The sequence below is a fragment of the Sus scrofa genome, chromosome 9 (assembly GCF_000003025.6).
Source record: "Sus scrofa isolate TJ Tabasco breed Duroc chromosome 9, Sscrofa11.1, whole genome shotgun sequence".
In the NCBI taxonomy this organism is placed as follows: Eukaryota; Metazoa; Chordata; class Mammalia; order Artiodactyla; family Suidae; genus Sus; species Sus scrofa.
The window spans coordinates 51272492-51289104 of NC_010451.4; the positions used below are offsets into that span (position 1 = coordinate 51272492).

At 37.6% G+C, this 16613-nt stretch overlaps 1 protein-coding gene across 1 annotated transcript; it reads right to left on the reverse strand.

The window, feature by feature from the left end:
- LOC100516819 (olfactory receptor 8D1-like) lies at positions 10463-11433 on the reverse strand. The gene is given in 2 exon segments (XM_005653718.2): positions 10463-11398; positions 11401-11433. Coding segments are annotated over 2 exon segments (969 nt in total).

The window sequence follows — 16613 nt, forward strand, 5'->3', positions numbered from 1 at the left end:
GGCTTCTTCACTCCAGAAGAAGAAAATAATTATACTAGGACTTAGGAAATCTGGACAGATCTAGTCCAAAATAACTCTGCAATCATGGACCACTTTCTATGTCTCTCTGAGGTTCAGTTACGTTAAGTTCCATAAATGCTTTTCTTTCAGGTTGCTAAGAAAAAAGAGGTGCAGTCTTCTGAAACATGAATTCATAGGAGTCTATCCATCTCTTTCACAGTACTTATTGTAAATTTAATTAAACACTTAATTCTGACAGTAATTGGATAATATCTGTCCACTCCTTCAGAATGTAAGATTTACTACAATAAGAGCCATGTCTCTCTTGTAGGTCTTTCTATCTCTAGTATCTGGAGCAACAATGACACATGGTTGTTCAAACCATATTTACTGAATGAATAAAAGAATTTAATGAATAAGAATTATAAGCATAAATAAATAAATATGAATAGAGGAAATGTATGCAGCCAAACTCCTACGTACATATATTCTCCTCTGGGAATATCCTTATCTGATCTGTTTCAATATACTTCTTACACCTCTCCAAAAGTTTTACCCAGCTGCCTGAGCTAGATATGTTCATACCCCTAGACCACAATACAAGGAGGAGGCTAGAGAAGAAAGACAAATTATCACTTAACAATTATGCTTCAAAAATATTACAAGTGAAGTTATTAAGTGCCACCTTTACAGATGTTATCTCATGTCATCCTTACAAAACCTCCGGGATCAAGGCTCTCATTTTTCTAATGGCATATAAATGGAAAAATTCAGACTCAGAGGGAATAAGTAGTTGTTCAAGATCTCAGCCAGTAAAGGGCAAAACAAGGACGGATTCAACCCCAGTCTCTAGGATTCTAAAGCCCAAACTTTGTATTATGTTAACTTAAAACTTGGCTGTTTTTGTTTGTTTGTTTGTTTGTTTTGTATTTTTGCTATTTTTTTTGGAAGCTCCCGTGGCATATGGAGGTTCCCAGGCTAGGGGTCGAATCAGAGCTGTAGCCACCGGCCTACACCACAGCCACAGCAACGTGGGATCCGAGCCGTGTCTGCAACCTACACCATAGCTCACAGCAACGCCAGATCCTTAACCCACTAAGCAAGCCCAGGGATTGAACCCGCAATTTCATGGTTCCTAGTCGGATTCGTTAACCACTGAGCCACAACGGGAACTCCTATAATGAAGATGATAGTTTTGTACATTTATACTCTATGTACAAACACTTTAAATTTTCTTACCTAACTTACTGAATAAACTGGATATTATCAAAATGCAGAAAACTCTAGAAAAATAACATAGATCTCTAAAGGTAGTGAGGCATGGTTAATACAACCTACCATTTTCTTCATTATAAAACCTGAGACTCAGAAAGATTAACATTTACCCAAGGCCATAAACCTGGTAAACAGTAAAAATAGGATGAAAAAACCATGTTTTCTGCAGTTAAGTGCAATAATTTTTCCATCACTCCACAATGCCTTTTCAAATTAGAATTCATAACTACCACCTTCCTATTAATATGTTCAGGTGCTAAGCTTTTTCAAATAAAGTTCACGATCAATACTCCGTTCATCCTAAGAACCCCTTGATCTGGTGCTGTCAATCTTCCTGTTCTCCATGGATAACACTCTCCAGTGATCACCATAATCTAACCACCAAACTCATTTTCTTCTCTGAGATAGAAAATCATTCCATCTTTCATTCTGTCTCCAGCTTAGAATACCCCATGCCATGATCCTCACATGCCTAGAATATTCTTGATACTGTTATCCCACTTTTAACATCACCTCTTCGGAAAAGTCTTTCCTGACCACTCAGTCTAAATGGCCTCAAATAGTCGTATCATCCAGTTTTCTTTTCAGCTACCAAATATTTCCTGTTAATTTGTTTTATTGTTTGTTCTGATAGGGATGGAGTATGCACAAGTAGTTGTAGAAGTCCCAGTAAGTTGTAGAAGACCATAGATAAAGAGGGAAACTTAAGGGACTTTGGGAGATCACTGCAAATTAACAGAGTGCTCAAAAAAGCCATCTGAACAAGATAGCCTTGCTAGACTAGGAGAGGTGGGAGAATTGCCTCAGGTCATTGCGTGGGGGATGGGATGAGGCCTGCATTCTGATTCAGACCAAGGACAGGAGTTTGTGGACCAGACCACCCTTCTGCTGATTTGAATACACACCTTACCACACACCAAGGAGGAGCTACTACTCCCAGAAAGGAAGAGATGGTCTTTTCCAAGCCCCACTCCCCTTAGATGATAAAACTGTAGCCCACTGGGTCCTCAGGGCAGAGCTTCTGTGCCTGCCCACTTGCATCCCTCCCAAGCCTTCTATCTTAATAAATCTATTTCTTGCCAATCACTTTGCCTCTTGCTGAATTCCTTCTGTGAGGAGGCATGAAGAACCTGAACCTTGGTAAGTCCAGACACTGGGTGAGTGATTCTAATTTAAAACTGTGGGTTCAAGTCCCAATCTGGCTTTAGGCTGTGTTCGAGTCCTAGCATGTGGGTTCAAGTTCCAAACTGGCTTTAGCCTGGATTCGAGTCCCAGCACATGGGTTCAAGTCCCAATCTGTGTTCTGGCTAGGTTCAGACCATTATGCTGTCAGTTTCAGTTCTATCCTTCTAAAATGTCTTCTCTGTGAAAGCAGGGTCTTTGATGTACTTACAATGCAAATGACAACAATTTACAACAACAGAATGCAAATCAGTTACTGCCTGAAGACAGAGGACAAACAAACAATTTTGAGACAGAATAAAATTTTTTTTTTGCTCTTTAGGGCCAAACTTGCTGCATATGGAGGTTCCCAGGCTAGGGGTCCAATTGGAGCAGTAGCCACTGGCCTATGCCATAGCCACAGTCACAGCAATGCCAGATCTGAGCTCTGCTACCTACACCACAGCTCAGGGCAATGCCGGATCCTTAACCCACTGAAGTCAGGAATCAAACCTGCATGCTTATGGATACTTGTTAGATTTGTTTCTGCTGAGCCATGACAAGAACTCCAAAATATTTCTATCTTGAGTGTGGTGACGGTTTCACTTATGTATAGATGTGTCAAAACAAACCAGATTGTGCATTTTACATATGTGCAGTGTAGTATATTATAATTATACTTCAATAACTTGATGTACACTTAGACTTCAGTAAAGTTGAAAAAAAAATGCCTGGAACCAAAACAGTCTTTGTAGTATTTTTATTGAGATTGTATTAAGTTTGCAAATTAGAGTCTGCCATCTGTAAATGTTGAATCATCCTATCCAAGAACAAAAAATGTCTTATCATTTGTTCCAGTCTACTTTTGTATTTTTCAGGAATATTATAATTTTTCTCTCAGGTAGGTTTTGGACTTTTTTTGTTAAGTTCATTCATGTGTATTTTATCTTTTTGCTATTTTAGAAAATCTTCTATATTATTATACCCTGAAATGTATTATATTTTTATTAATTTTTGTATGTTAATTTATCTCCCACTATCTTACTGAATTTTTTATTGTTAGCTTTATCAATTCTATAGGTTTTTCCAGGTATGCTATCATATCATCTGCAAATAAAGATAATTTTCCCAATTATTATATTACTAGTTGATTTCTCATATTTAATTACCTCAGCTAATAGATTTAGTATAATACTAAATTATGATGGAATAGTGGGCATATTGTCCTTATTCTGGGTCTTAGTAGAAGAACCTCTAATATTTCCTATTAAATAAGATGTTAGGTATATAATCAAAGCATTTTTACTTTATTATGTTACAGAAGTGTTCATTTCTATTTTAAGAAAGTATTCATTTCTGTTTTCTCACAGGACTAATAAGTAGAGCATTACCACTCACCTTGGAAAACAGTTTGGCATTATTTTCTAAAACTACTTGGTAACCTTCTTACAACCCAGTAATCATATATTTAGGAATGGTTATATGCCCAAACTGAACACATTCTTAAACATCTATCTAAAAGGAGAATGGATAAATAAAATTTTTACACTAGAGACTACACAAACATAACACGGCATGGAAAAAAAAATGTTTTAGGCAAATTTTTGAGTGATATAAGCTAGACACGGAAGAGTATATATTATATAATTCCACATATATGACATTCAAAAAAGGCAAAATTACCTAATTGTACACTAGTGCTACCTCAGAGGTGCATATGGACTGGGAAGGAGCATGAGAAAGGCTTCTGATGTGATGCTAATATTCTATTTATGTCTTTATCTGGATAGTCACTAAATAGGTATAAATCTAATTAAAAATTCAAAGTGTATTCTTATTCGTAGCATATAAAAATTCATTAAGATAGAGAAGATAAAATCCTTCAATTCCTTTGCACTCAACACAGGCACACAGAAAATGACTTTAAAATCATCCTTATAATATCCTCATTCATTTGCATGCTATATAATTATTGCAGCTAGAAAAGGGAAAGAATATCTGCTAATGCACTAGGAATTTTTCATTCTACTGAGTCACATAAATGAGTGCCAAGGCCAGAAGCTCATTTACAATTTTATAAACTTGGATATATTTCCTGTCACTAAGTATTATTTTACAAAATTACTTAAATGACTGCTTTTTATTCCATTATATATCTCTACCATATTTTATTTAAGTTTATATCTTTGAGGAGCATTTCAATTCATTTTTGCAATTATCAGTAGCTCTCTTTGCAGCTCTATCTTTGCCAATATTATTTTATTTCTTAAATATACATGCCTGGTAATTGAATTACTTTGTAATAGTTAATGTAGAGTTTACAACACAATGTATTTAGTATACATTGTCAAACAATCTTACCAAAATTAATAGAGGTGTTTATGTGTATCATTATCATTTTACTTAAATTTTCACTTCTAATAGAGATGGACAAGTTTAATGTACTAATTTGCATTTATATTATTTTTTTCCCACTGTACAGCATGGGGATCAAGTTATTTTAACATGTATACATTTTTCCCCCACCCTTTGTTCTGTTGCAATATGAGTATCTAGACATAGTTCTCAATGCTACTCAGCAGGATCTCCTTGTAAATCTATTCTAAGTTGTATCTCATAACCTCAAGCTCCTGATCCCTCCCACTCCCTCCCTCTCCCGTCGGGCAGCCACAACTCTATTCTCCAAGTCCATGACTTTCTTTTCTGTGGAGATGTTCATTTGTGCTGGATATTAGATTCCAGTTATAAGTGATACCATATGGTATTTGTCTTTGTCTTTCTGACTCATTTCACTCAGTATGAGAGTCTCTAGCTCCATCCATGTTGCTGCAAATGGCATTATTTTGTTCTTTTCATGGCTGAGTAGTATTCCATTGTGTATATATATCACTTCTTCCGAATCCAATCATCTATTGATGGACATTTGGGTTGTTTCCATGTCCTGGCTATTGTGAATAGTGCTGCAATGAACATGCGGGTGCACGTGTCTCTTTTAAGTAGAGTTTTGTCCGGATAGATGCCCAAGAGTGGGATTGCGGGGTCATATGGAAGTTCTATGTATAGATTTCTAAGGTATCTCCAAACTATTCTCCATAGTGGCTGTACCAGTTTACATTCCCACCAACAGTGCAGGAGGGTTCCCTTTTCGCCACAGCCCCTCCAGCACTGGTTATTTGTGCACTTATTAATGATGGCCATTCTGACTGGTGTGAGGTGGTATCTCATGGTAGTTTTGATTTGTATTTCTCTTATAATCACCGATGTTGAGCGTTTCTTCATGTGTTTGTTGGCCATCTGTACATATTCCTTGGAAAAATGTCTACTCAGGTCTTTTGCCCATTTTTCCATTGATTGATTGGTTTTTTTGCTGTTGAGTTGTATAAGTTGCTTATATATTCTAGAGATTAAGCACTTGTCCGTTGCATCATTTGAAACTATTTTCTCCCATCCTGTAAGGTGTCTTTTTGTTTTCTGTTTGGTTTCCTTTGCTGTGCAAAAGCTTGTCAGTTTGATTAGGTCCCACTGGTTTATTTTTGCTCTTATTTCTATTGCTGTGGGAGACTGACCTGAGAAAATATTCATGAGGTTGATGTCAGAGAGTGTCTTGCCTATGTTCTCTTCTAGGAGTTTGATGGTGTCCTGTCCTATAAATAAAGTCTTTCAGACATTTTGAGTTTATTTTTGTGCATGGTGTGAGGGTGTGTTCTAGTTTCATTGCTTTGCATGCAGCTGTCCAGGTTTCCCAGCAATGCTTGCTGAATAGACTTTCTTTTTCCCATTTTATGTTCTTGCCTCCCTTGTCAAAGATTAATTGACCATAGGTGTCAGGGTTTATTTCCGGATTCTCTCTTCTGTTCCATTGGTCCGTCTGTCTGTTTTGATACCAGTACCACACTGTTTTGATGACTGTGGTTTTGTAGTATTTCTTGAAGTCTGGGAGAGTTATGCTTCCTGCTTGGTTTTTGTTCCTCAGGATTGCTTTGGCAATTCTGGGTCTTTTGTGGTTCCATATAAATGTTTGGATTGTTTGTTCTAGTTCTGTGAAAAATGTCATGGGTCATTTGATAGGGATTGCACTGAATCTGTAGATTGCTTTGGGTAGTATGGCCATTTTTACAATATTGATTTTCCCAATCTAGGAACATGGAATATCTTTCCATTTCTTTACATCTTCTTTGATTTCTTTGATTAAAGTTTTATAGTTCTCGGCATATAGGTCCTTTACCTCCTCGGTCAGGTGTATTCCGAGGTAACTTATATTTTCAGGTGCAATTTTAAAAGGTATTGTATTGTATTTTTGTATTCCTTTTCTAAAATTTCATTGCTGGTATTCAGAAATGCAACTGACTTCTGAATGTTAATCTTATATCCTGCTACTTTGCTGAATTTATTAATCAGTTCAAGCAGTTTTTGGGTTGAGTCCTTAGGGTTTTCTATGTATAGTATCATATCATCTGCATACGTGACAGTTTGATCTCTTCTCTTCCTATATGGATGCATTTTGTTTCTTTTGTTTGTCTAATTGCTGTGGCTAGGACTTCCAAAACTATGTTGAAGAGCAGTGGTGAGAGTGGGCATCCCTGACTTGCTCCAGATTTGAGTGAGAAGGCTTTCAGCTTTTCCCCATTGAGGATTATATTTGCTGTGGGTTTATCATAAATGGCTTTCATTATATTCAGGAATGTTCCCTCTATACCCACTTTGGCGAGGGTCTTGATCACGAATGGGTGTTGGACTTTGTCAAATGCTTTTTCTGCGTCTATTGAGATGATCATATGATTTTTGACTTTTTTTTTGTTAATGTGGTGTATGATGTTGATTGATTTGTGTATGTTGAACCATTCTTGTGAACCTGGGATGAACCCTACCTGGTCATGGTGTATAATTTTTTTGATATGTTGTTGGATTCGGTTGGTTAAGATTTTGCTGAGAATTTTTGCATCTATATTCATCAAAGATATTGGCCGATAGTTTTCTTTTTTGGTGTTATCTTTGTCTGGTTTTGGAATTAGGGTAATGGTGGCATCATAGAATGTCTTTGGGCATATTCCTTCTTCTTCAACCTTTTGAAAGAGTTTAAGGAGGATGGGCACCAGATCCTCTTTATATGTTTGATAGAATTCGCCTGTGAAGCAATCTGGTCCTGGACTTTTTTTTTTTTTTTTTTTTTTTGTCTTTTGTCTTTTGTTGTTGTTGTTGTTGTTGTTGCTATTTCTTGGGCCGCTCCTGCGGCATATGGAGGTTCCCAGGCTAGGGGTTGAATTGGAGCTGTAGCCACCGGCCTACGCCAGAGCCACAGCAACGCGGGATCCGAGCCGTGTCTGCAAACTACACCACAGCTCACGGCAACGCCGGATCATTAACCCACTGAGCAAGGGCAGGGACCGAACCCGCAACCTCATGGTTCCCAGTCGGATTCGTTAACCACTGCGCCACGACGGGAACTCCTGGTCCTGGACTTTTATTTGTAGGGAGTGTTTTTATGACTTCTTCAATTTCACTTCTAGTGATTGGTCTGTTCAGTTGGTCTGTTTCTTCTTGACTCAGTTTTTCAAGCTGTAAGATTCTAGAAAATTGTCCATTTCTTCCAGACTGTCAAATTTGTTGGCATATAGTTCTCTTATGTTTTTTTGTATTTCTGCAGTATCCGTATATTATTTTTTATATTAGTCTGTTTAAAGATTTTTTTGGCTATGTTCCTATGGGTTATCAATCTTCGTTGTATTGATTTTTAAGGAGCTTCACATATTTTTATTTTGGGCAACTAAAGTCCTTTTGCTCTTCACCAGTTCTTACTTTTCCTTCTGGAGTTAAGACAGAATCACCCTTTCTAAGTTTACAATGAATGTTTTGGCACTTTTCATAAAACTTACTTAGAATTTTTGTCATAATTTTAATTTTGAATCTTTGTCTTTCTTGATTCTATTTTTATTCATCATAGACGTGCTTTGTTTTCTAGATTGATTGGCATCTGTTTTTCTAAATTCTAGGCATACATGAAAACAGAATGAAACAGCTCTTTCTCATTCCTGATATTCCCTCTATGTGTCTATGTGAAGGCATATTTACTACTCTTACACTTCAGATCCTCCTTATATCCTTACTCACACCTCCTGGGAAGGTGGAACTACTTATCTGATTGGTGAGTTTCAAAGGAGAAACTATTCTCTTCTTTTTTATTCTCTTTTTGAGAGTTAGCATATTCTCATATATTTCCCATGCATCCCTACCTCTACTAGCAGAGACCTGCAGGAATCCAGCACTTTCTGTGATTAGAGTAGTACATTTTCCTCACTCTAGAGCTTGGTATTAAGTGGTTCACTTGCCTCAAAATATGCCTTTCCCAACAATAAAGATGTAATAAAGATATTTTGGTTTTTACCAGATTGTTTATTTACTTTCTCTATTGGTGCACAACAAAGACCGTGTATTTGTCTTCCTCAAACAACTGTACCCTGTGCATTGGGCCAGGGTTATAAAGAAGTTAACAGGAGAAGTAGATTTTTAGGAAAAATGTGCACGTAAAAGTTTTGGGCTTCTGATGGGGAGATGGGAATTTGACCTCAGTGGCATGAATTGATACTTTTTGTGATGTTTTTAGAGTTATGTATAACCTGTAGCTAAGGAGAGCTCAGCAAATAGCTATGAGTCTAAACCTCTGATAATGCGAGATTTCAGCTTTCACAGGTACATCATATTGCAGATTTGTTTAAAGGTGAGTGAATAATTTTATGTGAATGCACTTTCATTTCTCCAGAGGCTGCGCTGCTAGTGCTGGGTCTTAAGCAAAGGCAAGTGCCTCAGCAGAGACTAAGCTCCTTGAAAATGTGAACTAAGTGAGCCTCCATACAGCTATGCTTCTCTGGTCTTGGCAAATCTAAGCTAGGTGAGTTAAGCCAACCTCAGGAATTGTAGGAGCAAATATTCTACAGCTTAAACCTGGACATACAGAGGAAGATTTTCTCAAACAGGTAGTGATTTATGAGGCAAAAAAATCATATAGATTTTTTTTTTTAAGAAAACAGGGAATGGAACAATCATTTGTTGTTTTACGCTATTTTCAGCTGTGTCTTTAAAAAATATTCATTCCAAGACTAATAGAGCAGGGTGGTTGGATTACTATAAATTGAGTCATAGTTTTATGTTGCTTTAAACTGGCTCTGTGACCCAGACCTGAAACTGTGGCAAGCATAACTGAATTACTGTGGCTTCTGCACAGGCTCAAGTTAGCTCCCACACAGTAGACTCCGCTTGTCCCTTGATTTGTTAAATACTTAAGCTCTGTTCAGGGCTTTAGAGTTCCATATTCTAATATTGAGTTTCCCTTTAAATGGCTGGTAAGTTTCATCAATGAACCAATGCAAATGCAAAGTCTTACTATAAAAGAATACTGCATCTTACTACACTGAGAAAGAGAAAGAGTTCAATTAAATTATTGAAAAGCTAAAAACTAAGAAGGTAGCTTAAAGGTCTGGATTTGGAAACTGTTTCTAGGAATCAAATCAGCTTAGAAAATCAAGTGATTTACAAGGTTTACTTTAGTTTTATATCCAGAATAGGAATAATAGAAAGAATAAAATAAAATAAATTAAAACAAATTAATTAAACTAGAGAGGGGGAGAGAAAGAAAGAGAGAGAGAGAAAGGGAGATAGAGAAGAGGGCATATTACAGATATATGTATTAGAAAATCGTAACTTAAAGGCCAGGAACCTGGATCTATGAAACTATTCACTGAAATATTAAAGCCACTGGGAAAAAAAAGTAAATAGCACATGTTGCCCTTAAAGACTCAGAGATCTCATGGAATGGGAAAGGTTGAAAAGGTATGCCTAGACTCTGAGAAAACCATAAAAGAAATATATGGGGAAGAGAAGATATGTTTAAGAGATAGGTGGGCAAGGCCATGATAAGAGCCCAGGACCTGGTTAAACAAACTCAAGAGAATAACAAGGAAAAATGAACAAAAAGAACATGTTTTCATTGGAACCATTCATTTCCCCATTTATAAGACTCCAAAAGCAAGAATCATTTCCTAACCCAAACCTTCCTCAATGCCTTCTTCACATCCTTGTTCCTCAGACTGTATATTAATGGGTTCAGCATGGGGATCACTGTGGTATAAAACACTGAGGACACCTTCTCCTGTTCCAGGGAGTTACTGGAAGGGGGTTTGAAATACATGAATGTGATAGACCCAAAGAATATCCCCACAGCCATGAGGTGAGAGCTGCAAGTGCCAAAAGCCTTAGATCGGCCCTCCAAGGATCGGATGTGAAGGATGCTGTAGAAGATGAAGGCATAGGAAATGAAGACAGCTAGGGTGGGCACCAAGGTGTTAAATCCTGCAATGACGAAAAGCAGAAGCTCACTGAGGTGTGTACTGGAGCAGGACAGATTGAGGAGAGGAAGGACGTCACAGAAGTAATGTCTGATGATGTGGGACTTGCAGAAGGACAGTTTCATCATGGCAGTTGTATGGGCCAAGGCAGAGAGAAAGCCCAGGATGAATGCAACCAGCACAAGCAGAGAGCAGACCCAAAAGTGCATGATCACATTGTAGAGCAGTGGGCTGCAGATAGCAACATAGCGATCATATGCCATTGCAGTCAGGAGGTAACCCTCAGCCACCACAAAGACCACAAAGAAAAAGAGCTGTGCCATGCACTCGGAGTAAAGGATTATATTCTTCTTCCCTAGGAAGTTTACCAGCATTTTAGGGGTAATGACAGAGGAATAGCAAAGATCAATGAAGGACAAGTTACCGAGGAAGTGGTACATAGGGGTGTGAAGCAAAGGGCTTACTGCAATCAGGAGAATCAAGCCCAGGTTCCCCACCACTGTCACCACATAGATTCCCAAGAACAGGAGGAAGAAAGGCAGCTGGAGCTCTGGCAACTGGGTTAAACCTTCTAAGACAAAACTGGATGCTGTAGAATGATTTCCTGCAACCATTCTTCTTTGTAAATTTCTGTGGAAATGGAAGATAAGAAATACATTAGGATGGATCTTCGGTCTCTTTCCAACAAAAGCAGACCTGCATAAGGAAGGTGGACGGGAACTGAGAGAATGAATCACAGCCCTCATTATGTCTGGTCCTATTCCTAGAGCACCCTGGGCATCATCTAAGCTGGTTCCAGAACTTTCTTAGAAGTGTTTTGTGTGTGTCTGTTTTCTTAGAATGCAAAAAAAAAGTCTCCTTGTCTGACTTAAAAACCTTCATGACCTGAATTTGGCAGCAAATACCCCAAAGCCATTTGCTAACAGCCATTTGCTGATAGTTAAATAGAAGAAAAAAAAAACTGATGAAGATTCTAAACACAGTTTCAGTTTCCCCAGTTTTCTTACTGTAAGGGCTGCAGGCATCTCCCATGGTGTTTGCAAACAAGAATGTCTGGGGTACTGACAGTGGCCTCTTATTTCTAATTAGAATGGCAGGGGGCTTGGGGTTGGGTCTAAGTCATCTAATCATCATTTGATAAACAAAATATCCAACATAAAGCACCACACTGAAGAAGCAGAATTACTCATATAACACCATCTAGCTCTCATTAAATGGGCAGGGATAGGGAGGCAGAAGAGTTTACTACTGGAATCACTGATGAAGGATGATTTCTTGTAACCCAGGTGCCAACTAGCTTTATTGTTCCAGTGAGAGTTTCCTCATACCTCAAACATTCTCAGAAATGCCAGTGGGTGGGAACACTAGCAGTGAACTACTATTCTCCTATGTATAAGACCCAACCCCATTTGACAGCCCTTACTGTGGAAGGAAGAGGTGCTTCTGAGGATGTCTAAGGTGAATGTTGCTATTAGTGTCAAACTTGAACTTTCTGAAGCATGTTGGTGGTGGTTTAGCCTCTGGATCTGAATAAAAGAATATTCTGTATTTTTCTTGGAAGTTGTGAAATCCAGTTAGTTCATCCTCATGTAACTTGAACTGCCTCCCAGATGGAGACATTTTAGATGGATGTGTGTTTAGAAACAGTCTGTGTTTCCTCACTGCCTTCATGAAAAACTCCAAATTCTTCACCTAATATTTAAGACCTATAATAATGAGGCCCCAGATTACTTTTTTTTTTAGCTTATGGATGATGTTTTTATTGTGTTTTTATGGAACAAGCAGAAAGACTGATCAAGGTGTGTTCCAAATTCCAGTTTATTTAAGCTTATATTTTCCCACCCCACACATCCACCCCAGCATGCTACAGTCCATTTACATAACCCCATTTGTGTATCACAAACACACTGGAAAGATTTCATGCTTATACAGTATTTAGATTCTGATTCCTCTGCCTTTCTCTATATTTCATCTGCATTATTAGCAAACTTTCTTCTCAGCGCAAATTGAACATCACCTTTTAGAAATCCCTGGCACCACTATCCACATAACATTCTTTATATACCTTCAATTTAACATGCAGTGTATATATGACAGCTAATTGTTTTCTTCTCAAACTCTTGAACTAGGCTTTAAGCTCTTCATGAACGGGGACTGTATCTACCTAGCTGTATGCCTATAATGCCTAAATCATAATAGACATTCCATCTACATTTGTTGGAGAAATGTATTATGCTCATGGTCATTCCTCAAAGATGATGTGGTTATTGGAAAGAGTGGGGAAAATTACCACATTTTTTTTTTTTTGCACAACTGCACTCTCTACCATCTTTTAATCAAGCTAAAATCTAATTAATGTTCTTTCTGTACTATCAGATGCCAGGTTTTTAAGTCATTGTGTATTAAACACATACATGTAAATATAAATATATGTGTGGATTATTATATCTACTATAGAATGAATGAATATAACTTGTGCACAATTTGTATTTTAGTATAGACTTTTTTCTTTTCTGTTGTTTCTTGCTGTCCTCTCCTACTCATAGAGCCTGTAATTAACTTCTCTGCTGTTAACTTTCTATGTGTTCATATAATTTTACACACACACACAGTTTTTTTGTCATTTGCTTAGAAAGTAGAATAATATGATTACACACAATTTTTTGTATCTTCCCTTCTCATTCCAAAATACCTTAAAAATATTACTTTATCTTAAAAGCTAAACAAATTATCTTAAAACCTAATCAAAATTTAATGTTTTGAGAAATACAATTGAAATACATAAAGGAAAACAATATGGGGAAATGGAAATAAATTACGCTAGTAGGAAGAAAAAGTAAACATGTGTTTCTTATGCATCCTAGATCTTTCCTCTCTGTATAGGTAGTGAAATATTTTAAGTATTTGAGGTGGCTAGGTTTTTTAAACATTTGTGTCCCTAGACTTGGAAATTTTGACAGGCATTGGAAGGGTTGAGGCTATCTGGCATTGAAGGCTCTTAATTCCAAAGGGTGTATCTTTGGCAAGTGATTCTGAAGTCAAGAGGGAACAAAGTAGGACTAAGAAGGCTGAATGGACCCTTAATCTATTTCCTATTGACCTGACAACAATCTTTCAAGACAGATGAGAGGTATAAATTTTTTGTTTTGTATTCTGTCCAATAATTCATACTCTACCTGAGATTGTATCTGCACTGTATTTTCATCTTGAGAAACTTGTCTGGCTTGGTGTACAACAAGGTAAGACCACTAATAAATACATCAACCAAAAGCAACTCAGGGAAATAAAAGCTTAAGAGTCATAAGGAAATGATGCTCTCTGCACCAGACCTAGTACTCTCTGCACTTGGACTGGAAGTGCTCCTGCAGAAGGTTGTGACCCAAGTTATGAAGAAGTGACAAAGTTAGAGTAATAGGAGAGGAGAAGGCTGGACAAAACCAAGTGGAAAAAATACTGAGACAAGTGCTCCTGGACAAAGCCTAGACAATGCATGTGGTTAGCAGCATTGCTAATCACAAATTGCCCTCTATTATATTGGGTACAAACGCCATAAATAAAGCTGGACACTTACCCTGATCTTGCACAGAGATTGAAGTTCCTAGGAATTGCTTACTTTGCTCAGGAAACAGATTATTATTATCACCAAAAAGGAGAAAATCCCCTTCTACTGCCTCATGTGCATGTTTATATGTCAAGGATTGAAATATTTGATTGGCTAAAGGTAAAAAATAAAAATTTTTCTGATACTACCAACTCTTGCAGCAAATCATATTTAATTTCCCAATCTTAAAAGCAAGAGGGTGATGTGATATCCAATGTGTATTTGAGGCTTACTGAGCTTAGGGACATCATTAGAAACACCTACCCCTATACACACAGGTCCCCCAAGACCCACTGAGCCTAGAGATTATTGGAGTGTTCAGTATTTAATAACCTTGGAAAAAATAATCATATCCTCTGGGCCCCCTTATTACCATATTTCCCAACAGTAGTAAAGATTCTAAAATAAGTTTCTTATTTTATATTTTTCATGTTACCAGTGAGGGTTCTGAAACACACAGAAGTTAGATCAATGATTCCCAAAAGCTATTATTCAGTCGGTTGCTTGTTCTTGACTGTAATTTCCTCAGTCAGTAGGAAAATGGAGAAGAGTACTAAAATGTCCCTAAACCTAATTTATTTAATGCAAAGATTCTCCTTTATTTTTCTTTTTAAAAATTGTAATAAAATATGCATAAAATATGCATAAAATATTACCATTTTAGCCATTTCAAATGTACTATTCTGCAACACTAAACAGTAACTCCAGCCTCTCTCCCCAGGCCCTGGCAACTACCTTCCTACTTTCTGTCTCTATGAATCTGATTACATTAGGTACCACATATAAGTTAAATCATATAATATTTATCCTTTTTGTCCAGCTTAATTCACTGAGCATGTCTTCAAGTTTTATCCATGTTGTAGCAAGTGTCAGAATTTCCTTCATTTATAAGGTTAAATAATTTTCTTTTCTTTTTTTTTTTAGGGCCACACCCGGCCGGCATATGGAGGTCCCCAGGCTAGGGGTCTAATCAGAGCTATAGCTGCCGGCCTATACCGCAGCCACAGCAACATCAGATCTGAGGCGTGTCTGTGACCCATACCATAGCTCACAGCAATGCCAGATCCTTAACCCACTGGGCGAGACTAGGGATCAAACCCGCAACCTCATGGTTCCTAGTTGGATTTGTTTCCACTGTGCCATGACGGGAAATCCATTTTTCTATTGTATGTATATATCACATTATCTTTATCTACTCATCTGATACTGGAAGTGGGTTGTTTACAATTTTTGGCTATTGTGAATAATGCTGCAATGAACATGGGTTGACAAACGTTCCTTTTTTAGTGAGGTTATCACTTCCACCTTATCTTTAACATCACTGGCATTCAAGATAACCTTTCAGTCCTGCTGTATAGCACTGTGAACTATATCTAGTCACTTATGATGGAGCATGATAATGTGAGAAAAAGGAATGTGTATGTGTATGTGTGACTGGGTCACCTTGCTGTACAGTAGAAAATTGACAGAACACTGTAAACCAGCTATAATGGAAGAAAATAAAAATCATTAAATTAAAAAAAATAACATTTCAGGAGTTCCCATAGTGACACAGTGGTTAATGAACCTGACTAGCATCTATAGGATGTGGGTTCGATCCCTGACCTCACTCAGTGCGTTAAGGATCTGGCATTGTTGTGAGCTGTGGTGTAGGTCACAGACGCAGCTCGGATCCTGTGCTGCTGTGGCTGTGATGGAGATGGGTAGCTACAGCTCCAATTCGACCCCTAGCCTGGGAACATCCATATGCCACAGGTGCGGCCCTAAAAAGAAAAAAAAGACAAAAAAAAATAACCTTTCATTTTATGACTTGGTGCTGATGGTACATGATAGTTATTATTTCTTGACCAGACAAAATTTTTGCCAAACCAAAAATTTAGTGACCCTGTTTTGGTCTCATGAAATGGTCTCAGGAAATCAAAACTTGAGAACTTAAGAGTTTGGTACAGAAGTTTTATTCCTGGATTTCCCCACACATTTCACATCCTGAGATATAAGCTGTGTGCAGGACAAGAAATGAGCAAATTGAAGCTGAGGGTGGTAGAGGAACTCACACTACATACAAATGGTAATGGCATGATAACATGAACTATGAGAAAAAGTCTTTCTTAAATTCTGAAAAAGTGTGCCTCTCTGCTACTTTCTTCCACGTAGCTTAGTTATGCCCTGTGGCAAAAACTACAAATCCTACAATGAAACTCTGCCCTTTTATTGGTAAGCTAAGCACCCCGCCCCCA